The 25,736-nt window shown below is 36.9% G+C and overlaps 4 protein-coding genes and 1 non-coding gene across 5 annotated transcripts; 3 read left to right on the top strand and 2 right to left on the bottom strand.

The window, feature by feature from the left end:
- Nucleotides 1-299: 299 nt before the first annotated feature.
- On the bottom strand, nt 300-1,826 carry LOC112768992 (cyanidin 3-O-galactoside 2''-O-xylosyltransferase FGGT1). Its single transcript, XM_025813374.3, has one exon. The coding sequence runs from the start codon at nt 1,710-1,712 to the stop codon at nt 330-332; it is 1,383 nt and encodes a 460-aa protein (XP_025669159.1). The 5' UTR covers nt 1,713-1,826; the 3' UTR covers nt 300-329.
- Nucleotides 1,827-2,984: 1,158 nt separating this feature from the next.
- Nucleotides 2,985-3,705, top strand: LOC112769629 (protein C2-DOMAIN ABA-RELATED 7-like). The gene is made up of 3 exons (XM_025814118.1): nt 2,985-3,101; nt 3,210-3,305; nt 3,400-3,705. The coding sequence occupies exons 1-3, from the start codon at nt 2,985-2,987 to the stop codon at nt 3,703-3,705; spliced, it is 519 nt and encodes a 172-aa protein (XP_025669903.1).
- Nucleotides 3,706-15,522: 11,817 nt separating this feature from the next.
- Nucleotides 15,523-15,630, top strand: LOC112773337 (small nucleolar RNA R71). Its single transcript, XR_003187893.1, has one exon. It is a non-coding gene; the product is annotated as a small nucleolar RNA R71 (small nucleolar RNA).
- A 3,558-nt stretch (nt 15,631-19,188) lies between these two features.
- Nucleotides 19,189-20,427, top strand: LOC140181253 (uncharacterized). Its single transcript, XM_072224779.1, has 2 exons — nt 19,189-19,192; nt 19,895-20,427. The coding sequence occupies exons 1-2, from the start codon at nt 19,189-19,191 to the stop codon at nt 20,425-20,427; spliced, it is 537 nt and encodes a 178-aa protein (XP_072080880.1).
- A 2,595-nt stretch (nt 20,428-23,022) lies between these two features.
- On the bottom strand, nt 23,023-24,911 carry LOC112769628 (cyanidin 3-O-galactoside 2''-O-xylosyltransferase FGGT1-like). The gene is made up of 3 exons (XM_072225160.1): nt 24,095-24,911; nt 23,596-24,008; nt 23,023-23,259 (listed from the first exon to the last, which is right to left on the bottom strand). Exons 1-3 carry the CDS (start codon nt 24,909-24,911, stop codon nt 23,023-23,025), a joined length of 1,467 nt encoding a protein of 488 aa, XP_072081261.1.
- Between the last annotated feature and the right edge of the window lie 825 nt (nt 24,912-25,736).

Genomic DNA, 25,736 nt, shown 5'->3' with positions numbered 1-25,736 from the left:
AGAGATGTATATCACTTACTTATCAAGAGAATAAAAATTTTTATATAATATTTTTATATTGTAATTATTTTTTGGTTAACTAGCGCTCCTCTTTATATAAATTATGCAAACTCTACATAGTACATACAAAAATTTATATATATAAAAAAAAGTATAAATAAGTACACACATAAATTTAAACACTTTTTTTATAAATATTAAATTACATATACACTAAAATTAATTATTAATATAAAATAAATATTAAATTATAAAATATATATATTAAAAATAAATTAAACAATAAATATATTTACACATGCATTTTTTAATAGCTAAACATTAGCCTGTTAAAGCACATCCTGAAGCTGACGAATGAAACCATCAACACAAGAAGATTCAAAATGTGGAGCTAAGAAGAGATTCCTAATTTTGCTATGATTTTCTCTCACATCTCTTCCAACTTGATTCTCATCATCCATAACAGTTTTAACAGCTTTGCACACACTTTCTTTGCTAAACAAGCCATCTTCTTGTCCTTTTTCGACTTCAACCCCAACCCTCAACTTCCTTCCCAGAATTCTTGCATTTATCACATGATCTCCGTACGGCCCTGGCAACAACACAAGCTGGCACTTATTCACAAGTGCCTCCGTCACAGAACCCGCCCCGCAGTGTGTTATGAAGCATCCAACACTAGAGTGCCCCAATATCAATTGTTGCGGCACCCATCCTCCGTGTACAACACTTCTTTCTTTTGTCCTTTCTTTGAATCCTTCTGGTAACACTTCTTCAATGGAATCATATCCCATAGGGGGTTTAATTACCGCAAGGAACGGAAAACCTGTTAGTTCAAGTCCAAGTAACAATTCCTGCACTTGGTTTTTCTCCATAGGGCTTTCAGTTCCAAGTGCACAGTAAATAACTGAACCGGATTTAAATTTACTAAGCCATGATTCCCATTTTTCATCTAAGGCAGTGTTTGGTTGTTCAGGTAAAAGAGGACCCGATAGAATAACGGGTTTTTTGTATTGGGATTCAAGATAATCCACGTATGGACCTTCAATTTCTCTGCAACTTTTGAATGCAACTGCATCTGATAAATCCGCACCGGTGCTGAGCCTATCAAAGAAGAGAACACCGCTTCCGAATTCCCGTTTTCTAAATGCAACCATGTTTCGAAGCTCGTGGGCACGAAGATCGATTATTGAAGCTTCAGGGAAATCTGGAGATGGTGGGTTATTGAGATCTGATTCGGTTATGTTTCTTCCTTGGCGCATTCTAGCTGGGGATGCAAGGTAAGCTATAGTTGCAGGGTTAACTACGAAGTATTGGACACATTTTATGCCATGACTTCTTGCAATGTTTGGAAGCCAGTGTTGGAAATCAAAGATAACGATTTGTGGGTTTAGATCCTTGAGGAGAAGCTCTATGACATTGTATGTGAGGTCCATGGCAGTAGCGATGTGTTTGATTGAGGAGAAGGGGACATCTGAAGTGGTTTCAGCTTCATGGGGGAGGCCAGGGCATTGAGGAACAATGATGGGAATGAAGGTGATGAGTTGTGGGTGGAGGTTTAGATGTTGAAGCTTTGATATTGTTCTTTTGGGTATGAAGAAGGAGATTCTGTGGCCTCTGTTTGCAAGCTTGTTGGAGAGGTGAAGAAATGGGGTGAGGTGCCCCATGGCAAGCCATGGATACATTACTATGTGCAGAGAAGAAGCTCCATCCATGGCAGCAGAAAAATGAATTGATTATTTGTTGTATTTGTTATTATATTAAACTTAATTATTCAAAGGCCAAAACAATAAACTATGATAACATGCGCACCAGTTCATAGGGCTCTATTTCTTTTTGGGTGGTTGGACTGCTCGTATTAAAAGGGTAATTTTTCAAATGTTTTTAAAAAAAATTATGTTGACTAATTTAATTTTTAATAAATTTTAATTAACAAATTAATTTTTTTTTCTTTATTTTGTTAAATATATTACTTTTTGTATCCAATTTTAATAAAATGTTAGACAATCAATTTTGTCATTATTATTTAATAGAAGATATAATAATTTGTTTTTAAAAAAATTAATCTCTTAATATAAACGAATAATTTTATAATAAAATTTATTTATTTAATAAAATAAAATTTATAAATTAATTTAGTGATTAAATTTATTAAAAACTAAAATTTCTCACTAAATTTGTTAAGTAATGACTTAAAGTATTACTCATTATTTATATAAAAAAATAGCTAATAAACAAGTCGCCGATTACACCAGACATTATTGAATATTATCTTTCTTCACGTCGTAGTATTGCCATGGCTCCATCTAATTCATTGTGAGGTCAGTGGAGTCCACGTCCACGGTCCACTTTCTCATTAATTAAAGAGGTTAAAATAGATGATGATTTTTTTTCATAATATAGATCCTAATTATCTATTAGCACTTTTTTTAATTTATTTAGGAATATTCTTGCGGTCACCAACTAAATGAGTGTTCAACAATATACAGTACAAATTAAATAGTAAAAAAGAATGCACATTGTCGCATAAGCTAACTATGGACAGTATTCCATTGTGGGAAAGGCACGACCAGAATAACCATTTGTGGAACGACGGACCCATTTTGGCTCAGTCTATAACGGAACTTTTAAAGTTAATATTTTAGATCAGTAAAAATCGGACAAGCAAAAACATTGTATGCACATACATGACACTAATTAGTAACTACATATTCTTTTAGTTGGGTTCAGTTGTTAACGTTTGTATTTTGAGATTCTTTTGCTGAACTGTCAATTCTATTTAAAAGATTAGTGTAACTGTGCAACATATTCTTGTTTAGTCTGTGGTTATCACTTTCTTCTTGATTTTAGTTAATGTTAATATATATTAAAGATAGCTATACGTCAAATTCAAATTATCTCTTGGTAGATAAACAATAGCATCATCATCAAGAACGTAATTATTATCCCTCTGGTGATTTTAAGTGTTGGTGTCTACGACAAGGAATATGTCAGTGGAACATATACTTGGTGCTATCAAACTTAGGATTAAAAGAGGCATTAATCTCGCAATACGCGATACTTATTCTAGTGACCCTTATGTTGTTGTCAAAATGGAAGAACAGGTCAAAAATCTATTTTTTTTTCTCATTGAATATACTTATATACATGCTTAAATAATACAATATTGTAGCAATGCGATAAATTGATTATTTAATTTGATACATATGCAGAAGTTGAAAACCGCGTACATACGGAAAAATATTAATCCAGTATGGAATGAAGAATTGACTCTTTATGTTAAGGATGTTGCAACTCCAATAACTATGGTACGTGTTATACATTCAAGAAAATTAGTGCAGAAGCTTTTTCATTTTTGTGATTTACATTTATGATGATTGTCATATATGTTTGACTATGCAGCAAGTTTTCGACAAAGACATATTCACTGCAGACGATGAAATGGGCGATGCATTTATAGACATAAGGCCGTATATTGGGTGCCATTTGATGGGATTAAAGAGTTTGCCAGATGGATGTGTGGTGAAGAAAATTCAACCAAATAGGACTAACTGTCTAGCTGAAGAGAGCACATGCTTTTGGCGCAATGGGAGTATAGTCCAACCTATGATTTTAAGACTGAAAAATGTTGAGTGCGGTGAAATAGAATGTGAAATTGAGTGGCGTAATATTCCCGGTTGTAAAGGTTTATCAGGACTAAGATCTTGAATCAACTCATTATTATAAAAGGTGTATTATTGTATGAGAAAATATAAAGAGAAAATCTCTACATACAAATGTTTTACGTTTATAAGCTTTACAAGTTTGAAGAGAACAAAATCCACTAAACGCGTTGTTTGTGTTACGTGCTTTTTTAACAGACTTTTAAATTAATTCAAATCAATTAACGCGTAAATATATAACTTCCATTTTTCAAAAGATTTCGTTTCTTTTTTTCGAGTTGCTTGTCAAATTTGTTGGATCTCCTTCGTGCGTTTTCTCTTTGTTTTGTTTTTTTTTTTTTCGATTTTCATGGTTTCTGAAATCAAGCTTTAAAATCGTTTTGAAGATAATGGAACTTCAGAAATATACTCAAACGATTACATAAATACACTCAAACGATTACAGAAATACACCCAAACGGTTACAGAAAGGATTACAGAAATACACCCAAACAGTTATAGAAATACACCCAAAGGATTTAAGAAATACACCCAAAACAGAGGGAGACAGTATATTTCTTCTTGAAATCTTTTAATGTTTTGCTGGTTAAGGATGAGGCATATGACAGAGACAATCTAGAAGAAAAACCTAGAAGAACAGTAAAACAGTACTTTGAATAATGTTTCTTCGTTTTTTCTGGTGATTTTTGATGGAGATTTGTATCTTTTCTTCTTGATTTCTTTTACTCTTCGCGAGGAGTTGGAACGTTTCTGCAGAATCGTAGTTTGTTTCGAATGTCCCTTGAATCTTGACGGTTTGCGTTTTGATTGAGGAAGAAGAGGAAGAGTGAACGTGTTGTGGAAGGGTGATTAAGGCGCATGCGTTGGACGCTTGATTCTAAAAGAGTGGCGCGTGTGTTTTTTTCTTAGACTTAGAACAACTTGTATACCTTGTAAGCCAAAAAGACTTGTATGTATAACAGACCTAAAATATAAAATCAAGATTACTGGACACACCAGTCACACACACACACACACATATATATATATATATATATATATATATATATATATATATATATATATATATATATATATATATATATATATATATGTGGAAACAGTGAAAACAGTGACGTTTGTCCATTTAAATAAATGTTAGAGATTTACTTTTTTATTTGGACAAAAATATTCTTCACACTTCTTTTTAAATAAAGTTTTTGTTGTGTCTAGTAGTGAAGAAAATAAAAATTCTCTTTTGATATATAGATAGTTAGATAGTTATTTAGTTAAATATATTATTTTGTTTTTATTAATTTTTAAGATAGATTATACACTCTTTTCTATTTATACACAAATTAAAGGTGTTTTTATTATAGAATTGGCCAAAAAATTAAATAATAAAACGGATTTGAATTTTTTTTTTATGAATTTATAGATCGATTTTGTTAGGTAGATAATGATCTTTGTAAATAATATGAACAATGAATTTTAGAATTGGTCTAATAAAAGTAAAAAAACACTCTACTCCAAATTATCCCCTAATCCCTAATATTAGGATAACCATCCGCACACCTAGTGAATTGAACATTCAGTCATTGTTAATTGTGCATGAATAAATCGAATCAAAAGAAATAATCATTTAATTAAGAATCAACATAACCATATGCATACCTATTGAATTGAACATCCGGTATATGTTACTAGTAACTACTTAATCAAACCAGCTGCATAAGTATTAGACTAACTATCCGCATACTTAGTAAACTGAACATCTGACTTATTATTCATTGATGACTACGTGTGAATGTGAGGAATTGTCGTTTGTGAATGACAATGGGCATCACAAAACGGTTCATCGAAGTTGAACTCCATTTACGTGCATATGATGGTTATGCACGTATGAAAATGTAGCAACGTATGGCACTGGACGTTGACGACACTACCGCACACAATGTGAGGCTGCGATGGGGCTGCACGGCCGGCGTCGGATGAACAATGGGAAGGAGGATGCACGGGCTGCTGCGGCGCAATCTCACATCACAACAGAGCGCAAAATGAGATAGGAGAGGCTGGTGGGCGGCGTCGGCGGGAGACTGGGCGGCATTGGATCGAACAACAGGGAAGTGCAGCGGGCCGGGATAACTCTGCGGACCGGAGATCGCAAATGGAGAATGGAAGATTAGGAGGTATTGGAAATAATCGTGTCAATTGTGATTCGATTTAATTGAAAATCTCTATTTTGCAAAATCTGAAATTAAAAATAATTAATTAATAATCTGATTTATTATTTTAATTTTAATTTTTTTACTTCATTGTTCACATTATTTAATATTCTCATTGTCTTTTTATACTTTTTTTTTTATCAATTTGTAAAGAATAAAAAATACTAAATAATTTTTTGAGAAAATTTTGCAGTTGATTTATATGTTTCTAGAAGGAAAAATATATTAAAGAAGACCTTGAAAATTTGTAGTATTAGATTTATAGGTCTATGACAAAATAACAAATTACAATTTTTTAAAATTTTATAAAATTTTCAACAATAATGTTAGGTGCATATTAAAATTAACTATTAAAATTAATTATTAGTATAAAATATATATTAAAATATAAAATATATATAAAAAATAAATTAAATTACATTTATATTTATCTATAATAATTTATTTTAGTGACTACTTTTAATATGTAAATTATATTTTTTATATTTAAATTTTTCATAAACTTATTTGATGCTTTTATTTTTCTCGTAAACCTATAGATTTATCTTACATTTTTTTGGAGCCTACTTATTTTATTAATAAAAGAGAATAATCTTTATCTATTGAATTGAATATTTTTCTTTATTTTATATATATTTATATATATATTTTTGGTCACACACTAATACACTCAGTCACTTACACACACATATAATATATGGCTCTTCAATCATCCCCAGACCCCAGCTAGGTTCGAGCCTGGTGTGACATATTAGAAAACAAACACCTTTGCCATTAGTACACAGCCCCAACCACTTTATATTTTGATATTTAAATTAAGCAGAAGCCAAATTGAATATTTTATTTTTTAGTTTTTATTTTTTATTTTTTACTTTTTACATGAATTGAATATTTTATTTAAGTATCTCATCCGTTTTTTTTATTGGACTTGAGTAGATCCGGACAGAGTTGACCCGACCCAAATACAACCATACCAATTCACATGATTCAAACAGTGATGACAAGCACCAACTCCCTGCCTCTCTTAACTTAGATTCACGTCACCTAATCCTCATCAATGTCTAACAGAGCCTTCACTCTCGCCCCTCTATCGAACATGGCAGCTGCATCGTCCTACTGTCCAAGGAGTGCCGATCTGAGGGAAATCGACATTGATCCTTGGTTAAGAGGACCAGTGATTTGATTATTTTATATTTATTGAACTACAAGCATCCCCTATTGGATAAAAATAAGCCAATAATAATAAGTGTTGATTTTGTTGAAGTAAAAAGAGTCCTCTTAGGGAGACAATGAAGTATATATACAATGGCTATAATGGACTGTTTATTTGGCCTAATATCAATAAAAAATGAAAACCAACTCATCTTTCACCTTAATTTTAAAAATCTTTGGTCTATGAATAAAATGAACATCACCCATACTATCCAGAATAACCATCCAGATACTAGGGATAATAAACATCTCATGTCATAAAACCACTCATCCCAAAACCTTAAGCTGATTTTGGAGTTCACCAAGAATCGAACTCTTGACCTTTTGGATCTAGAACTCTAATATCATATCATGAAACCACTCATCCCAAAAGCATAACCTGACAGGACAATGTAACACTAATGGTCATATCTCTAATACTTCCTAAATCTCCATTGTACACATTGTACGCTTAGGCCATTGGCTCCCTATACTTATTCTTAGTTTTATTTTAATTATAACCATCTAGTCCCTAATTCAATTTTTTCCCAATCCCTTTCTTTTTTTAGCACCGACGACAACCCTCTTACCCAACCCTTGAGACCTCTCTTGACCATCCCATAGCAGTGGCGCCGAGTGACCCCGCACCTCCATCAGCGCCGACCAGACCCCTACTGCTCACCCTCCAGCGCGCGCCTCCTACGTCGCCGGTCACAGCCAGTTCGCTCGCCCTCCGCTTTCCGTCGCAGGTCTCGCGTGGGCTTCGCCGGAGAGACTCATCGTCGCCATAGTTGAACGTCGCAGAGCCTGGTTCCCGGCTTGCCTCAGCGCAAATACCGAGACCATTGTGGGCGCCTCTTGCTTCCTGCATCGTTCGTCCTGTGTCATCCCCTTGAAGCCGTGAAAATCGAACGGGTAGACCTCGTTGCTGTTACAGCGGCCAAACCCATTCCGTGGTCGATGAGTTACTGGAGGTTAGTGGGTTGATTTATTGCTGTGATGATATCTGTTTCTCTTGCTACTAGCTGTACATGCACTGAATCTAGCTGAGGTGTTTGATTGTTCATAGTGAAGAACTCTGTTGTTGCAATGTCATTGTGTTGGAACTTGTAGAATAAATTGTTATTATAGATGGTTGCAATGAATTTAGTATGTTCCTGGATGTTTGGTTTCTATTGAAATTATTCAGTTGTTTTTGCTTTAGATACGAGTATCATAACTGCATACCCATATTATAATTCTATGTTTTCAATAATGTTAGGCACTGAACTTGAACCCCAACAACAATTTGACACATCCAACAAGTTAATCAAATCCTTAAAACAACATAATTTCACTCCTGATTTGGTGAATGGCGGGAAAGCTTTACCTGATGAAGAGACTCTACTTTTGGCTTCATGTAACTATGAAACTAACACTAAATAGGGTCAAGAGGTAATAAAGATTAAGAATATCTATGTTTTTTTTTTCATTAACACAGTACCTTTCAGTGTGGTTATTCCTTATTGCAGATTGGATTCTTGTATGGTACTGTATGTGAAGATGTTCACACTGGATTCATGCTGAATTGCAATGGTCGAAATTCAGTTTTTTGTGATTCAGCTAAGCCACAGTTCCTTCGAAACAGTACAACTAACTTGAATGAATTGCTAATTCAAGGAACAAGATGGGGTTCTGGTCTGCTTGACATTGGTTGAAGCAGGTTCTGGCCTCTTATATATGGATTTTAATCAAGAATGTAATAATTGAACAAAAGTTCTTAATTTATTAGATGTTTATTATCAACTAAAGTAGATGTTCATTTTACTATGTATGTAGATGGTTCTTGCAGAGAGTGAAAAGGATTATTCCTCCTCACTACTTGATGCATTGTGACAAAGATGGCTGGTGCACGAAATTATGATGTCCAGGCTCAAACAATCCCTGGCAACGTGAGCAACTTGGTACGCGTAATCGTGATTACACTTTAATTATGTAAAATTCATGGCTCTTTCTTTCCCTGGAAATAGCGCCAAGAACATGGTGCCAATACCATGGTTCACAACTTCGATACAACTAACCAGCAAGTGCACTGGGTCGTTCAAGTAATACCTTACGTGAGTAAGGGTCGAATCCCACGGAGATTGTTGGTATGAAGCAAGCTATGGTCACCTTGTAAATCTCAGTTAGGCAGATATAAATTGATAATGGAGTTTTCGAATAATAATTAATAAAATAGGGATAGAGGTACTTATGTAAATCATTGGTGAGAATTTCAGATAAGCGAATGGAGATGCTTTTCGTTCCTCTGAACCTCTGCTTTCCTGCTATCTTCATCCAGTCAGTCTTACTCCTTTCCATGGCTGGCTTTATGTGATACATCACCACTGTCAATGGCTACTTTCGGTCATCTCTCGGGAAAATGATCCAATGCCCTGTCACGGCACGGCTAATCGTCTGGAGGCATCACCCTTATCAATGGCTTCATCTTATTCTCTCAGTGAATAATATGCTCACGCACCCTGTCACGGCACGGCTATTCATCTGTCGGTTCTTGATCATGCTGGAATAGGATTTACTATCCTTTTGCGTCTGTCACTAACGCCCTGCAATCGCGAGTTTGGAGCTCGTCACAGTCATTCAATCATTGAATCCTACTCGGAATACCACAGACAAGGTTTAGACCTTCCGGATTCTCTTGAATGCCGCCATCATTCTAGCTTACGCCATGAAGATTCTGGTTAGGAGATCTAAGAGATATTCATTCAGTCGAAGGTAGAACGGAAGTGGTTGTCAGGCACGCATTCATAGGGAATGATGATGATTGCCACGTTCATCACATTCAGATTGAAGTACGAATGAATATCTTAGAAGCGAAACAAGATGAATTGAATAGAAAAACAATAGTACTTTGCATTAATCTTTGAGGAACAGCAGAGCTCCACACCTTAATCTATGGAGTGTAGAAACTCTACCGTTAAAAATACATAAGTGAAAGTCCAGGCATGGCCGAGATGGCCAGCCCCTATGGTCTAAGAACAATGCGTTCCAAGATTAAAAGCTGATCAAAAGATACCTAATACAATAGTAAGAGGTCCTATTTATAATAAACTAGCTACTAGGGTTTACATGAGTAAGTAATTGATGCATAAATCCACTTCCGGGGCCCACTTGGTGTGTGTTTGGGCTGAGCTTGAGTGTTACACGTGCAGAGGCCAATTGTGGAGTTGAACGCCAGCTTTTGTGCCAGTTTGGGCGTTCAACTCTGGTTTTGGCTCCTTTTCTGGCGCTGGACGCCAGATTTGGGCAGAGAGCTGGCGTTGAACACCAGTTTACGTCGTCTATTCTTGGCCAAAGTATGGACTATTATATATTGCTGGAAAGCCCTGGATGTCTACTTTCCAACGCAATTGGAAGCGCACCATTTTGAGTTCTGTAGCTCCAGAAAATCCACTTTGAGTGTAGGGAGGTCAGAATCCAACAGCATCAGCAGTCCTTCTTCAACCTCTGAATCTGATTTCTGCTCAAGTCCCTCAATTTCAGCCAGAAAATACCTGAAATCACAGAAAAACACACAAACTCATAGTAAAGTCCAGAAATGTGAATTTAACATAAAAACTAATGAAAACACCCCTAAAAGTAACTAGATCCTACTAAAAACATACTAAAAATAATGTCAAAAAGCGTATAAATTATCCGCTCATCACAACACCAAACTTAAATTGTTGCTTGTCCCCAAGCAACTGAAAATCAAATAGGATAAAAAGAAGAGAATATACTATAAATTCCAAACTATCAATGAAACAGAGCTTCAATCATATGAGCGGGACTTATAGCTTTTTGCCTCTTGAATAGTTTTGGCATCTCACTTTATCCATTGAGGTTCAGAATGATTGGCATCTATAGGAACTCAGAGTTCAGATAGTGTTATTGACTCTCCTAGTTCAGTATGATGATTCTTGAACACAACTTCTTTATGAGTCTTGGCCGTGGCCCTAAGCACTTTGTTTTCCAATATTACCACCGGATACGTAAATGCCACAGACACATAATTGGGTGAACCTTTTCAGATTGTGACTCAGCTTTGCTAAAGTCCCCAATTAGAGGTGTCCAGGGTTAGCCGCTTAGACCAGGATTTTATTCCTTTAGGCCCTCCTATCCACTGATGCTCAAAGCCTTGGGATCCTTTTTATTTGCCCTTGCCTTTTGGTTTTAAGGGTTATTAGCTTTTTGCTCTTACCTCTTGGTTTTAAGAGCTTTTGGCTTTTTCTGCTTGCTTTTCTTTCTATATTTTTTTTCCGCCTATTTTTTTTTTCTGCAAGCTTTGTTCTTTGCTTCTTTTTCTTGCTTCAAGAATCATTTTTATGATTTTTCAGATTATCAAATAACATGTCTCCTAGTCATCATTCTTTCAAGAGCCAACATATTTAACATTCTTAAACAACAACTTCAAAAGACATATGCACTGTTCAAGCATACATTTAGAAAACAAGAAGCATTGTCACCACATCAATATAATTAAGCTAAGTTCAAGGATAAATTCGAAACTCATGTACTTCTTGTTCTTTTGAATTAAAACATTTTTCATTTAAGAGAGGTGGTGGATTCATAGGACATTCATAACTTTAAGACATAGTTACTACTACTAATGATCATGTAATGAAGACACAAACATAGATAAGCACATAACATAGAAAACGAAAAACAGAAGAAATAAGAACAAGGAATGAATCCACCTTAGTGATGGTGGCGTTTCCTTCTTGAGGAACCAATGATGTCCTTGAGCTCTTCTATGTCTCTTCCTTGTCTTTGTTGCTCCTCCCTCATTGCTTTTTGATCTTCTCTTATTTCATGAAGCATGATGGAGTGCTCTTGATGTTCCACCCTTAGTTGTCCCATATTGGAACTCAATTCTCCTAGGGAGGTGTTGATTTTCTCCCAATAGTTTTGTGGAGGAAAGTGCATTTGAGGCATTTCCGGAATCTCATGGTGATGAGCTTCATACGCCTCTTGAGCTCCATGAGTGGGCTCTCTTGCTTGCTCCATCTTTTTCTTAGTGATGGGCTTGTCCTCTTTAATGAGGATATCTCCCTCTATGTCAATCCCAGCCGAATTGCATAGGTGGCAAATGAGGTGAGGAAAGGCTAACCTTGCCGTGGTGGAGGACTTGTCAGCCACCTTGTAGAGTTCTTGAGGTATGATCTCATAAACTTCCACCTCTTCTCTAATCATGATGCTATGGATCATGATGGCCCGGTCTATAGTAACTTCAGACCGGTTACTAGTGGGAATGATTGAGCATTGAATGAACTCCAACCATCCTCTAGCTACAGGCTTGAGGTCCAATCTTCTTAGTTGAACCGGCTTGCCTTTGGAGTCAATCTTCCATTGAGCTCCTTCTACATAAGGACTTGGTCCAACCTTTGATCAAAGTTGACTCTTCTAGTGTAGGGGCGTGCGTTCTCTTCCATGTTTGGCAAGTTGAACGCCAACCTTACATTCTCCGGACTAAAATCTAAGTATCTCCCCCGAACCATTGTAACATAGTTCTTTGGATCCGGGTTCTTACTTTGATCATGGTTCTTGGTGATCCATGCATTGGCATAGAACTCTTGAACCATTAGGATGCCGACTTGTTGGATGGGATTTGTTAGAACTTCCCAACCTCTTCTTTGAATTTCATGTCGGATCTCCGGATACTCATTTCTTTTGAGTTTGAAAGGGACCTCGGGGATCACCTTCTTCTTGGCCACAACATCATAGAAGTGGTCTTGATGGGCTTTGGAGATGAACCTTTCCATCTCCCATGACTCGGATGTGGAAGCTTTTGTCTTCCCCTTCCCCTTTCTAGAGGATTCTCTGGTCTTAGGTGCCATCAATGGTAATGGAAAAACAAAAAGCTTATGCTTTTACCACACCAAACTTAGAATATTGCTCGCCCTCGAGCAATAAACAAAAGAATAGAAGAAGAAGAAGAAGAAATATAGAGAGGGAGAGGGAGATGTGGTTTCGGCCAAGAGGAGTGTAGAGGGGTGTGTTGTGTGAATTTGATGAAGAATGGAGGGCTTTATATAGGGAAGGGATGGGGTGAAAGGTTTCGGCCATATGGGTGGGTTTGGGTGGGAAATTGGTTTTGAATTTTTGAAGGTAGGTGGAGTTTATGAGGTAGGTTTATGGGAAAGAGTGGATGGATGTGAGTGGTGACGAGGTGATGGGGAAGAGAGTTTGTGGGGTTGTGTGAAAGAAAGTGGTGAGAAGAAGTGAGTGGAGGTAGATGGGGATTCTGTGGGGTCCACAGATCCTGAGTGGATCCTGTGGGGTCCACAGATCCTGAGTGGATCCTGTGGGGTCCACAGATCCTGAGGTGTTCAAAGATTTACATCCCTGCACCCATTAGGCATGTAAAAATGCCTTTGCATACAACTCTGGGCGTTCAGCGCCAGGTTGGTGGCCATTTTGGGCGTTCAACGCCCATTTGTGTGCCATTTCTGGCGTTGAACGCCAGAACCATGCCTGTTCTGGCGTTCAGCGCCCAGAAGCTGCCCATTTTGGGCGTTCAGTGCCAGAACCATGCTCTGTTCTGGCGCTGAACGCCAGACAGATGCTCCTCCAGGGTGTGATTTTTCTTCTGCTGTTTTTGACTCCGTTTTCAATTTTTATATTTATTTTGTGACTCCACATGATCATGAACCTAAGAAAACATGAAAAACAATAATAATAGAGTTAGATAAATAAACATTGGGTTGCCTCCCAACACGCACTTCTTTAATGTCAATAGCTTGACAGTGGGCTCTCATGGAGCCTTACAGATGTGCAGAGCTTTGTTGAGACTCTCCAACACCAAACTTAGAGTTTGGATATGGGAGTTCAACACCAAACTTAGAGTTTGGTTGTGGCCTCCCAACACCAAACTTAGAGTTTGACTGTGGGGGCTCTGGTTGACTCTGCTTTGAGAGAAGCTTTTTCTGCTTCCTCTCCATGGATGCAGAGAGAGATCCTTGAGTTGTAAACACAAGGTTGTCCTTATTCCATTGGAGGACTATTTCACCTCTGTCAACATCAATCACAGCTCTTGCTGTGGCCAAGAAAGGTCTTCCTAGGATGATGGATTCATCCTCTTCCTTTCCAGTATCCAGGACTATGAAATCAGCAGGGATGTAAAGGCCTTCAACCTTTACTAACACGTCCTCTACTTGTCCATAAGCCTGTTTTCTTGAACTGTCTGCCATCTCTAATGAGATTTTAGCAGCTTGCACCCCATAGATTCCCAGTTTTTCTATTACAGAGAGGGGCATGAGGTTTATCCCTGAACCAAGGTCACATAGAGCCTTAAAGATCATGGTGCCTATGGTACGGGGTATTATGAACTTTCCAGGATCCTGTCTCTTCTGAGGCAATGTCAGTTGATCCAGATCACTTAGTTCATTGATGAACAAGGGAGGTTCAACTTCCCAAATATCAATGCCAAATAATTTGGCATTCAGCTTCATGATTGCACCAAGAAACTTGGCAGTTTGCTCTTCAGTAACATCCTCATTCTCTTCAGAAGAGGAATACTCATCAGAGCTCATGAAGGGCATAAGGAGGTTCAATGGAATCTCTATGGTCTCCAGATGAGCCTCAGAGTCCTTTGGTTCCTCAGAGGGAAGCTCCTTATTGATCACTGGATGTCCCAGGAGGTCCTCCTCTTTGGGATTCACGTCCTCCACTCCTTCTTTGGGTTCGGCCATGGTGCTTATGTCAATGGCCTTGCACTCTCCTTTTGGATTCTCTTCTGTATTGCTTGGGAGAGTACTAGGAGGGATTTCAGTGATCCTTTTACTCAGCTGGCCCACTTGTGCTTCCAGATTTCTAATGGAAGATCTTGTTTCATTCATGAAACTTACAGTGGCCTTAGATAGATCAGAGACTAAGTTTGTTAAATTAGAAGTATTCTGTTCAGAGTTCTCTGTCTGTTGCTGAGTGGATGATGGAAAAGGCTTGCTATTGCTAAACCTGTTTCTTCCACCATTATTAAAGCCTTGTTGAGGCTTTTGATCCTTCCATGAGAAATCTGGATGATTTCTCCATGATGAGTTATAGGTGTTTCCATAAGGTTCACCTAAGTAATTCACCTCTGCTATTGCAGGGTTCTCAGGATCATAAGCTTCTTCTTCATGAGAAGCCTCTTGAGTACTGTTGGATGCAGCTTGCATTCCATGCAGACTCTGAGAGATCATATTGACTTGCTGAGTCAATATTTTATTCTGAGCCAATATGGCATTCAGAGTATCAACTTCGAGAACTCCCTTCTTCATAGGCGTCCCATTACTCACAGGATTCCTTTCAGAAGTGTACATGAACTGGTTATTAGCAACCATGTCAATGAGTTCTTGAGCTTCTGCAGGCGTTTTCTTTAGGTGAATGGATCCACCTGCAGAAGTGTCCAGTGACATCTTTGATAGCTCGGATAAACCATCATAGAATATATCCAGGATGGTCCATTCTGAAAGCATGTCAGAAGGACACTTTTTGGTCAACTGTTTGTATCTTTCCCAAGCTTCATAGAGGGATTCACCTTCTTTCTGTCTGAAAGTTTGAACATCAGCTCTAAGCTTGCTCAGCTTTTGAGGAGGAAAGTACTTGGCTAAGAAAGCCGTGACCAGCTTATCCCAAGAGTTCAGGCTGTCTTTGGGTTGAGAATCCAACCATAATCTAGCTCTGTCTCTTACAGCAAAAGGGAAAATCATGAGCCTGTAGACTTCAGGATCTACTCCATTAGTCTTAACAGTATCACATATCTGCAAGAATTCAGTTAAGAACTGAAAAGGATCTTCAGATGGAAGTCCATGAAACTTGCAGTTCTGCTGCATCAGAGAAACTAATTGAGGTTTCAGCTCAAAATTGTTTGCTCCAATGGCAGGAATGGAGATGCTTCTTCCATGTAAATTGGAATTAGGTGCAGTAAAGTCACCAAGCATCTTCCTTACATTATTATTATTTTCGGCTGCCATCTCCTCTTCCTGTTCGAAAATTTCTGAAAGGTTATCTCTGGATTGTTGTAATTTAGCTTCTCTTAATTTTCTCTTCAGAGTCCTTTTAGGTTCTGGATCTGCTTCCACAAGAATGTTCTTATCCTTGCTCCTGCTCATATGACAAAGAAGAAGGCACAGAAAAATAATAATAATAATAGAGATCCTTTATACCACAGTATATGGATTCCTGTGTGAGTAGAAGAAGAGGGGGAGACAAAGAATGTAATATAATGGAAGAAACACAACTGTGAGGATGGCAGAGATGTGAGATGAGATGTTAGGATATGAATGAATAAATAGAATAAGATGGGAGAGAGAGAATTTTCGAAAAATATTTTTGAAAAAGAGTTAGTGATTTTTGAAAATAGTTTTTGAAAAATGTTAGTAATTTTCGAAAATTAAGATTTAAAAATTAAAATAATTAATAAATTAAAAAGAAATTTTGAAAAAGGGGGAAGATATTTTCGAAAATGAGAGAGAGAGAGAGTTAGTTAGGTAGTTTTGAAAAAGTTAAGAAACAAACAAAAAGTTAGTTAGTTAGTTGAAACAAATTTTGAAAAGATAAGAAGTTAGGAAGTTAGAAAAGATATTTTGAAAAGATATTTTTGAAAAAGATAAGATAAGAAGATATTTTAGAAACTAATTTTGAAAAAGATTTGATTTTTAAAATCTCAATTAATGACTTGATTCACAAGAAATCACAAGATATGATTCTAGAACTTAAAGTTTGAATCTTTCTTAACAAGCAAGTAACAAACTTCAAATTTTTGAATAAAAACATTAATTGATTATGTTATTTTCGAAAATTTGATAAAAATAAGAAAAAGATTTTTGAAAAATATTTTTGAAATTTTCGAAAATAACTAAGAATTTTGAAAAAGATTTGATTTTTGAAAAAGATTTTGAAAAAGATAAGATTTTTAAATTGAAAATTTGATTTGACTCATAAGAAACAACTTGATTTTAAAAATTTTTGAAAAATTCAACCCAATTTTCGAATTTGATGAGAGAAAAAGGAAAAGATATTTTATTTTTATTTTTTTTTGAATTTTTATGATGAGAGAGAAAAACAAGTAAAATAATGCAATGCATGAAATTTTTAGATCAAAACAATGAATGTATGCAAGAATGCTATGAATGTCAAGATGAACACCAAGAACACCGTGAATATCATGATGAACATCAAGAACATATTTTTGAAAAATTTTATATGCAAAGAAAACATGCAAGACACCAAACTTAGAAATCTTTCATGTTTAGACTCTAATAAACGAAAGATGCACATGTAAAACAAGAAAAGACACAAAACAAGAAAACATCAAGATCAAACAAGAAGACTGACCAAGAACAACTTGAAGATCATGAAGAACACTATGAATGCATGAATTTTTGAAAAATGCAAGATGAATATGCAAGTGACACCAAACTTATGATATGACTCAAGACTCAAATAAGAAACACAAAAATATTTTTGATTTTTATGATTTTCTAAATTTTTTTTTGTTTTTTTCAAAAATTATTTGAAAAACAAAGATAAGGATTTCAAAATCTTTAATATGAATTCCAGGAATCTTGTCATGTTAGTCTTAAAGCTCCAATCAAAGGGTCAGGCATGGCTTAATAGCCAGCCAAGCTTTAATAAAAATATGAGTGTAATTCAGACATGACAAGCCTGACATACCCTATCCAGAAGGATTGGGCATGACTCCACTGAGGTGATTAGCCAATCCCAAAGCAGTTTGGGTATGGCTTTACAGCCAGATAGGCTTCAACATGCTTCATGAAACACTAGAATTCATTCATAAAAATTTTGAAGCCACAGAATAATTTATTTTTGAAAACATTATTTTTAGTAAATTTTTTTTCGAAAATTGGTGAGAAAATTTTGAAATATTTTTGAAAAATTTTTTGAAAAGAAAACAAAAAGAAAATTACCTAATATGAGCAACAAGATGAACCGTCAGTTGTCCAAACTCGAACAATCCCCGGCAACGGCGCCAAAAACTTGGTGCACGAAATTGTGATGTCCAGGCTCAAACAATCCCTGGCAACGTGAGCAACTTGGTACGCGTAATCGTGATTACACTTTAATTATGTAAAATTCATGGCTCTTTCTTTCCCTGGCAATGGCGCCAAGAACATGGTGCCAATACCATGGTTCACAACTTCGATACAACTAACCAGCAAGTGCACTGGGTCGTCCAAGTAATACCTTACGTGAGTAAGGGTCGAATCCCACGGAGATTGTTGGTATGAAGCAAGCTATGGTCACCTTGTAAATCTCAGTCAGGCAGATATAAATTGATAATGGAGTTTTCGAATAATAATTAATAAAATAGGGATAGAGGTACTTATGTAAATCATTGGTGAGAATTTTGGATAAGCGAATGGAGATGCTTTTCGTTCCTCTGAACCTCTGCTTTCCTGCTATCTTCATCCAGTCAGTCTTACTCCTTTCCATGGCTGGCTTTATGTGATACATCACCACTGTCAATGGCTACTTTCGGTCATCTCTCGGGAAAATGATCCAATGCCCTGTCACGGCACGGCTAATCGTCTGGAGGCATCACCCTTGTCAATGGCTTCATCTTATCCTCTCAGTGAATAATATGCTCACGCACCCTGTCACGGCACGGCTATTCATCTGTCGGTTCTCGATCATGCTGGAATAGGATTTACTATCCTTTTGCGTCTGTCACTAACGCCCTGCAATCGCGAGTTTGGAGCTCGTCACAGTCATTCAATCATTGAATCCTACTCGGAATACCACAGACAAGGTTTAGACCTTCCGGATTCTCTTGAATGCCGCCATCATTCTAGCTTACGCCACGAAGATTCTGGTTAGGAGATCTAAGAGATATGCATTCAGTCGAAGGTAGAACGGAAGTGGTTGTCAGGCACGCGTTCATAGGGAATGATGATGATTGTCACGTTCATCACATTCAGATTGAAGTACGAATGAATATCTTAGAAGCGAAACAAGATGAATTGAATAGAAAAACAATAGTACTTTGCATTAATCTTTGAGGAACAGCAGAGCTCCACACCTTAATCTATGGAGTGTAGAAACTCTACCGTTAAAAATACATAAGTGAAAGTCCAGGCATGGCCGAGATGGCCAGCCCCTATGGTCTAAGAACAATGCGTTCCAAGATTAAAAGCTGATCAAAAGATACCTAATACAATAGTAAGAGGTCCTATTTATAATAAACTAGCTACTAGGGTTTATATGAGTAAGTAATTGATGCATAAATCCACTTCCGGGGCCCACTTGGTGTGTATTTGGGCTGAGCTTGAGTGTTACACGTGCAGAGGCCAATTGTGGAGTTGAACGCCAGCTTTTGTGCCAGTTTGGGCGTTCAACTCTGGTTTTGGCTCCTTTTCTGGCGCTGGACGCCAGATTTGGGCAGAGAGCTGGCGTTGAACGCCAGTTTACGTCATCTATTCTTGGCCAAAGTATGGACTATTATATATTGCTGGAAAGACCTGGATGTCTACTTTCCAACGCAATTGGAAGCGTGCCATTTTGAGTTCTGTAGCTCCAGAAAATCCACTTTGAGTGCAGGGAGGTCAGAATCCAACAGCATCAGCAGTCCTTCTTCAACCTCTGAATCTGATTTCTGCTCAAGTCCCTCAATTTCAGCCAGAAAATACCTGAAATCACAAAAAAACACACAAACTCATAGTAAAGTCTAGAAATGTGAATTTAACATAAAAACTAATGAAAACACCCCTAAAAGTAACTAGATCCTACTAAAAACATACTAAAAACAATGTCAAAAAGCGTATAAATTATCCGCTCATCAATGGCCTAACAGCTAATGATGTTTTGGAAATGGAGCATCAGGATATGCACAAAGAGGCAAAGTGCTGGATAAAGGAGACAGCTCCACAGTAGCAGTTCTTGTTGCCGCAGTTGTCTTGGCTGCTGCCTACACAATCCCAGGTGGGAGTGAAAACGGCACACCAGTGTTCTTTGGCTCACGAGTCTTCCTCTTCTTCATTGTCACAGATGTTGTAGCCCTTGTGAGCTCACTTGCCTCAGTGGTGATGTTCCTTTCAATCCTAACATCGCCATTCGAGCTATGGGATTTCTACAAGTCCCTCCCAAGAAAACTCAATCTGGGATTTGCACTGTTGTTCTTCTCATTGGTGTGCACAATGCTGGCATTCACCGCAACCGTTTTGCTGACAATTCAGTTGGAGAACACAAAATGGACTTCTGTTTTGTTCTATTGTGCTGGATTCCTTCCTGTGGCTATATTTGCATGGATGCAATTCCCACTCTATATGACTCTTCAAAAGTTAATTAGGAGGCTTTACAACGGTGTTAAGCAAGTGGTTGCCAATTACATTGATCAATTATTTCAAAAGACATAAATGATATTAATTAATTCACCAATGGCTAGATAGATGGGGACTCTGTTTGGTTAGTAAGTGAATGATGTTATTATATCCAATAAGCTCAACTTTTTTGCTTGAGTTTATGTGTTACCGGATATAAACTAGTATATTTGTAAGGTGTAAATATCGTGAAAGCATATATATATTAGACCTCACCATTGATTCAGAATTAAATTAAACTAGTAGATTTGAAATCATTGTAGAATTGTACTAATTTTTTATTTTATGTTAGATATAGATTGCTCATTTCTAGGGCCATATTTTAATGGATTCCAATTTCATATAATATTAGTTAGATAGTCATAGAATCTGTGTGGATTGCAAAATTTCAATTCTTTTCATTGTTCTTCAAAAGGTCTTGCCAATTTGAACATGTTAAATTTTATTATGGTATTGCTGCATATATTAGAGATCATTAAACTAAATCTAATTCAACCCACATAATAAAAAAATTTGCAGGGCATGTGCAAACAAAATGCAGGAAATCAAGTAAAGGACAAATAATATACCGAAAATAACCACCTATTTTAGAATGGAAAGAACCATCTATAATTATAGTAAAATGAACATCCGACTTAGTTTAAATGGCTAAAGAAAAATACAATCTAGTATTTGTTTTACAAATCTAAATATCACATAACCCTGTTCTAACTTAATCACTTATATCTAATTGCAACAACTCCAAGCATACTTGAACTCAGTGAATGGTACACTAAATCCAATTCTACAATATGACTAAGTTCTGTCTTATCAGTTTCTAGCTCAGTCACGTCCATCACGTCCATGACCTGCAATCGAACACAAACAAAAAACCAACCAAAGGAATTAAGTGACATATGATACTACGACATAAATATCAGCAATATAAACCACCAAGAAAATGACTAACTTAAACAGGATTAAGCGTGTTAGTAAAATTTTAGTTTATAATAGACACCATGTTCACAATATTTTTTTAACAAATTCTTCTAATAAGGAAAAATTATATTAAATTCAATCCAAATCAAATAAACATCCAAATTAGAATGCAAATAACTATCGACCTACCTAGTAAAATGAACATCCGACCTAAACTTTGGTGAGAAAATTGTACTTGGGAAGAGAAGAAGCCTTCGCTAGCATTCTTTGGATGAAATGGCCATTGTGAAAGCTTTTATCGGAAATATCAGAACTAAACTTTTCCAAGGGATAAGAGAGATTGGTATTTTTTCCATCTTTGTAAAGGGCATATCCAAAGACTTATTGTGCATCAATTTCATCCACACAATCTGCAACAACTCATAACATTCATTCTGTTAAGAGCCTTAAATTTGATGAGCAGAGTTAGAGGAATGTGTTCATACCTAAGATTGAAATTCTTCAATAATTTGTCACCAAAAAACCTTATCATCAATCAGGAATTTAACATTGAATAAATTGTATCTACTTAAAATTCAATCCAATCAACTAAACATCTACCTAAATATGAAAATAAGCATCTGCATACCTGGTAAAATGAACATCCAATAATAATGAATCGTTCTCATTCTATTGCAGCTAATTTTCAACCATTGAATTTGGTTAATTTCAATATATTCCATAGTTGTTATTGGCTAGTGTAGTTTAGTTCAATGAAAGAATATGGTGGTCAAAAATATTTTTCTGATGATAGCACTGGTTTAGAACAGAAGGCAAGAACTTTATCATTATGTGATACAACTATACAAGAATTGCCATAAAAATTTCAACTGACCATATTTTTATATAAAACATCAATTCCTGTCCAGTTTGCAGTAAGTATTTTAATGATTAGTTAATCACTTCATCAATGAATATTCATCCACAAAATAAGCAAACAATCCTGATTCGATACCTGTTGGAAACCAAGAGGACCCAAAGACCTTGGCTCTTCTTCAATATCATCCCAAAAGCTTTGGTCTTCTGAAAGTTACAAAGTAATAATTTCTATAAATTTCATCCATGGAAAAAAAATTTCAATGAGTAAATTAAACATCCTACCTCATGAGAAAGAAACCCCAAAACATAGAAAAAATAAAATATTTTAGACTAAAACAATAAAGAAGGACGTTTATTATTCCACAAAATTCTCATGATTTGTTGTGATTTTCTAGAAAGGAAAGAGATAAAGGAAGAAGAAAGAAAGAGACTTCAACATCATTGTGTCTGGGATAAAACAAAAAATGAGCAACAGGACAACAAGCCACAACAAAATTAAGAAAAAAAATATGGTGAATAAAAGATTTATTTTAACGGTTTAAATAGTAATAATTTTGTTCTCTATTCATGGTCGAATTCATATTCATGTTTAGGCAAAAACAAGAACTTATTTGTTGCAAATACAATAATGATAAAAATAATATACAAAAAGATAGATAGATACAGAGACTTACAGAGCCATTAGTAAGAGAGTTGTGATCAGTTGGTCCTTGAGTTCCCATGACTAATCAAAATAATGATAAAAAACCCACAAAATATCTAACAAACTTTTATTCAAATCTGAAAAATTAATGACACTAAAAACATACAAATTGAAATAGCACTACAGAGAGAAGATTATCGTGTTGGTGAGTATCAGTCGCGGAGAGCAGAATCGCAATATGCCCGGTGGTGAGCAGGGGGGAGGCCATCGGGCAGCAAACGGTGGCGAGCTTCAACGCTCGCGCTAACTATGGTCGGGGTCGTTGTATCATGGTGGAGAGAGACATGAGGGAGGACGCGCCCACTGAGGCACGATTGAGGAGGGCGACGCGAGGGGAGCTTGGTGCGGTGGATGATGGCAACATGATGGAGGAAGAGGGGGTGCCGGTGCTGAAAGGAAAGAAGAAGAAGAACACCTTAGAAAGGAAATTAGAATTAGGGCTGCTGTTTGTGTTGAGGTCATTGAGGAGAATCCTAATTTTATTCAAATTTTAAATATAAAATAATTAATTAGTTATCCATAGTTTAATTTTAATTACAATTAAACCCTCCATTATATGCATTGTATAATTAGAGTATTGGCTCCTCATACTTTTCCAAGTAAAAATAAAATGTTTCCATTTATGAACACACATATACATAATCTTAAAGCATATCCTGAAGCCGGAGGATAAAATCATCAAGACAAGAAGACTCAAAATTGGGAGCTAACAAGAGGTTCCTAACTTTGGTATGATTATCTCTGATTTCTCTTCCAACTTCATTCCCATCATCCATTACAATCTTAACAGCCTTGCACACACTCTCTTTGCTAAACAACCCATCTTCTTTGCCTTTTTCCACTTCCACCCTAACCTTCATTTTCCTTCCCAGAATTCTTGCATTTATCACATGGTCGCTGTACGGCCCCGGCAACAACACAATCTGGCACTCATTCACAAGTGCCTCTGTCACAGAACTTCCTCCACAGTGTGTTATGAAGCACCCAACATTAGGATGCCCCAATAACAATTGTTGGGGCACCCATCCACCGTGTACAACACTTTTTTCTTTATTCCTCTCTTTGAACCCTTCCGGTAACACTTCTTCCATGGAATTAAACCCCGCAGGGGTTTTAATTGCCGCAAGAAACAGAAAACCTGTTAGTTCAAGTCCAAGTAACAATTCTTGGATTTTTTTTTCTCCATAGGGCTTTCAGTTCCCAGTGCACAGAAAATAACTGAACCGGATTTGAAATTACTAAGCCATGATTCCCATTTTTCATCCAAGGCAGTGTTTGGTTGTTCAGGTAAAAGAGGACCCGCTAGAATAACGAGTTTTTTGTATTGGGATTCAAGATAATCCACGTAAGGACCTTCAATTTCTCTGCAAATTTTGAATGCAACTGCATCTGATAAATCCGCACCGGTGCCGAGCCTATCAAAGAAGAGAACACCGCTTCCGAATTCCCGTTTGCTTACTGCAACCATGTTTCGAAGCTCGTGGGCACGAAGATCGATTGAAGAAGCATCAGGGAAATCTGGAGATGGCGGTTTCTTGAGATCTAATTCGGTTATGTTTCTTCCTTGGTGCAATCTTGCTGGGGATGCAAAGTAAGCTACAGTAGCTGGGTTAACTATGGCGTATTGGATACACTTGATGCCATGGTTTCTTGCAATGTTTGGAAGCCAGTGTTGGAAATCAAAGATAACGATTTGTGGTTTTAGATCCTTGAGGAGAAGCTCTATGTCATTGTGTGTGAGGTCAATGGCGGTGGCTAAGTGTGTGATTGAGGAGGGGGAAACATCTGCAGTAGTTTCAGCTTCATATGGAAGGCCATGGACGTGAGGAACAGTGATAGGGATGAAGGTGATGAGGTGTGGGTGGAGGTTTAGGTGTTGAAGCTTTGAGATTGTTCTTTTGGGAATGAAGAAAGAGATTCTGTGGTCTCTATTTGCAAGCTTGTTGGAGAGATGAAGAAATGGGGTGAGGTGCCCCATGGCAAGCCATGGATACATTGCTAAGTGCAGAGAAGAAGCTTCAGTCATGAGCTTGCTGTTCATTTGTTTTGATCATTTGGTCATTAGATAAAGTCATATTTATTTTGATGACTTCGAATAAAGTGCAAGTCCTTTATTGTGGTGGTTGTAGTTGGCCATAGGAACGAGAGAAGAGGCCATAGCATGGCGATGAAAAAAAAAGAGGCTAAATAATTTTAATCTGGAAAAAAGAGGTGAGTTTTATTTGAAAATGGAAGTTTTTGATGTATATACAGGTGAATGAATGTTGCAGAGATGCAGGCACAACACGTAGGTAACAAGTTCATTCAATACGCACCTAACGTATTGGACATGTGTCACAATCGCACGCAACACAGGTAACGTGGTTCACACGTGGCAGCATGGCAGGAAACATGCATCTTGCGTGTTGCACACGTGGTGAATGCTGGTTGAATGCGTTGCAACACGCAGCCTGCGAGGTGAGTCTTTTGCCTAATCGTTTTGCTTCATCGTGAGAGAAGTGTTATCCTTCAGGGACGGTACCTATGAAGCACGAACACTTCGCTGAGTTGCTGTGTTTGCGTGTCGGACATATTTTGCCGGTGATGAGGACGAGGACGGCGATGGGGAGGTGAGGCAATGGCGAAAACTTTAGTGGTTTCAGCCGCAGTTAGTCAACCGATGGACGTTCCACCTTTTATGCGTAGCTTGGATATTGACGCCATGCATGCACCAGAGTTTTCCGAATATGCAAACATAGGTACGTGAACAGTGGGTAGTATGTTTACTTGAATTTTGTTTTAACGGATCGATGAGCGACAAATTTGTTTTCTTATAGGTGTTGCCGATCTTAAGGATGGGGAGTTTAGAATCGGAATGGAATACGGT

Source organism: Arachis hypogaea, chromosome 18 (assembly GCF_003086295.3).
Source record: "Arachis hypogaea cultivar Tifrunner chromosome 18, arahy.Tifrunner.gnm2.J5K5, whole genome shotgun sequence".
Lineage (NCBI taxonomy): Eukaryota > Viridiplantae > Streptophyta > Magnoliopsida > Fabales > Fabaceae > Arachis > Arachis hypogaea.
The sequence above is the reverse complement of the archived record's forward strand: the minus strand, read 5'-3'. Positions and strand labels throughout refer to the sequence as shown.

Bases quoted from the DNA above. Each gene is read 5' to 3' on its own strand.
- LOC112768992 (XM_025813374.3), bottom strand. From the start codon at position 1,712: ATGGATGGAGCTTCTTCTCTGCACATAGTAATGTATCCATGGCTTGCC.
- LOC112769629 (XM_025814118.1), top strand. From the start codon at position 2,985: ATGTCAGTGGAACATATACTTGGTGCTATCAAACTTAGGATTAAAAGA. The intron at 3,102-3,209 runs GTCAAAAATCTA...ATACATATGCAG, and splicing joins TTGTCAAAATGGAAGAACAG to AAGTTGAAAACCGCGTACAT. The intron at 3,306-3,399 runs GTACGTGTTATA...TTGACTATGCAG, and splicing joins TTGCAACTCCAATAACTATG to CAAGTTTTCGACAAAGACAT.
- LOC112769628 (XM_072225160.1), bottom strand. From the start codon at position 24,911: ATGAACAGCAAGCTCATGACTGAAGCTTCTTCTCTGCACTTAGCAATG. The intron at 24,009-24,094 runs GTTCAGTTATTT...TTGAACTAACAG, and splicing joins GCTTAGTAATTTCAAATCCG to GTTTTCTGTTTCTTGCGGCA. The intron at 23,260-23,595 runs GTTAGGAACCTC...CTTTCCTTTCAG, and splicing joins TCAGAGATAATCATACCAAA to CACCGGCACCCCCTCTTCCT.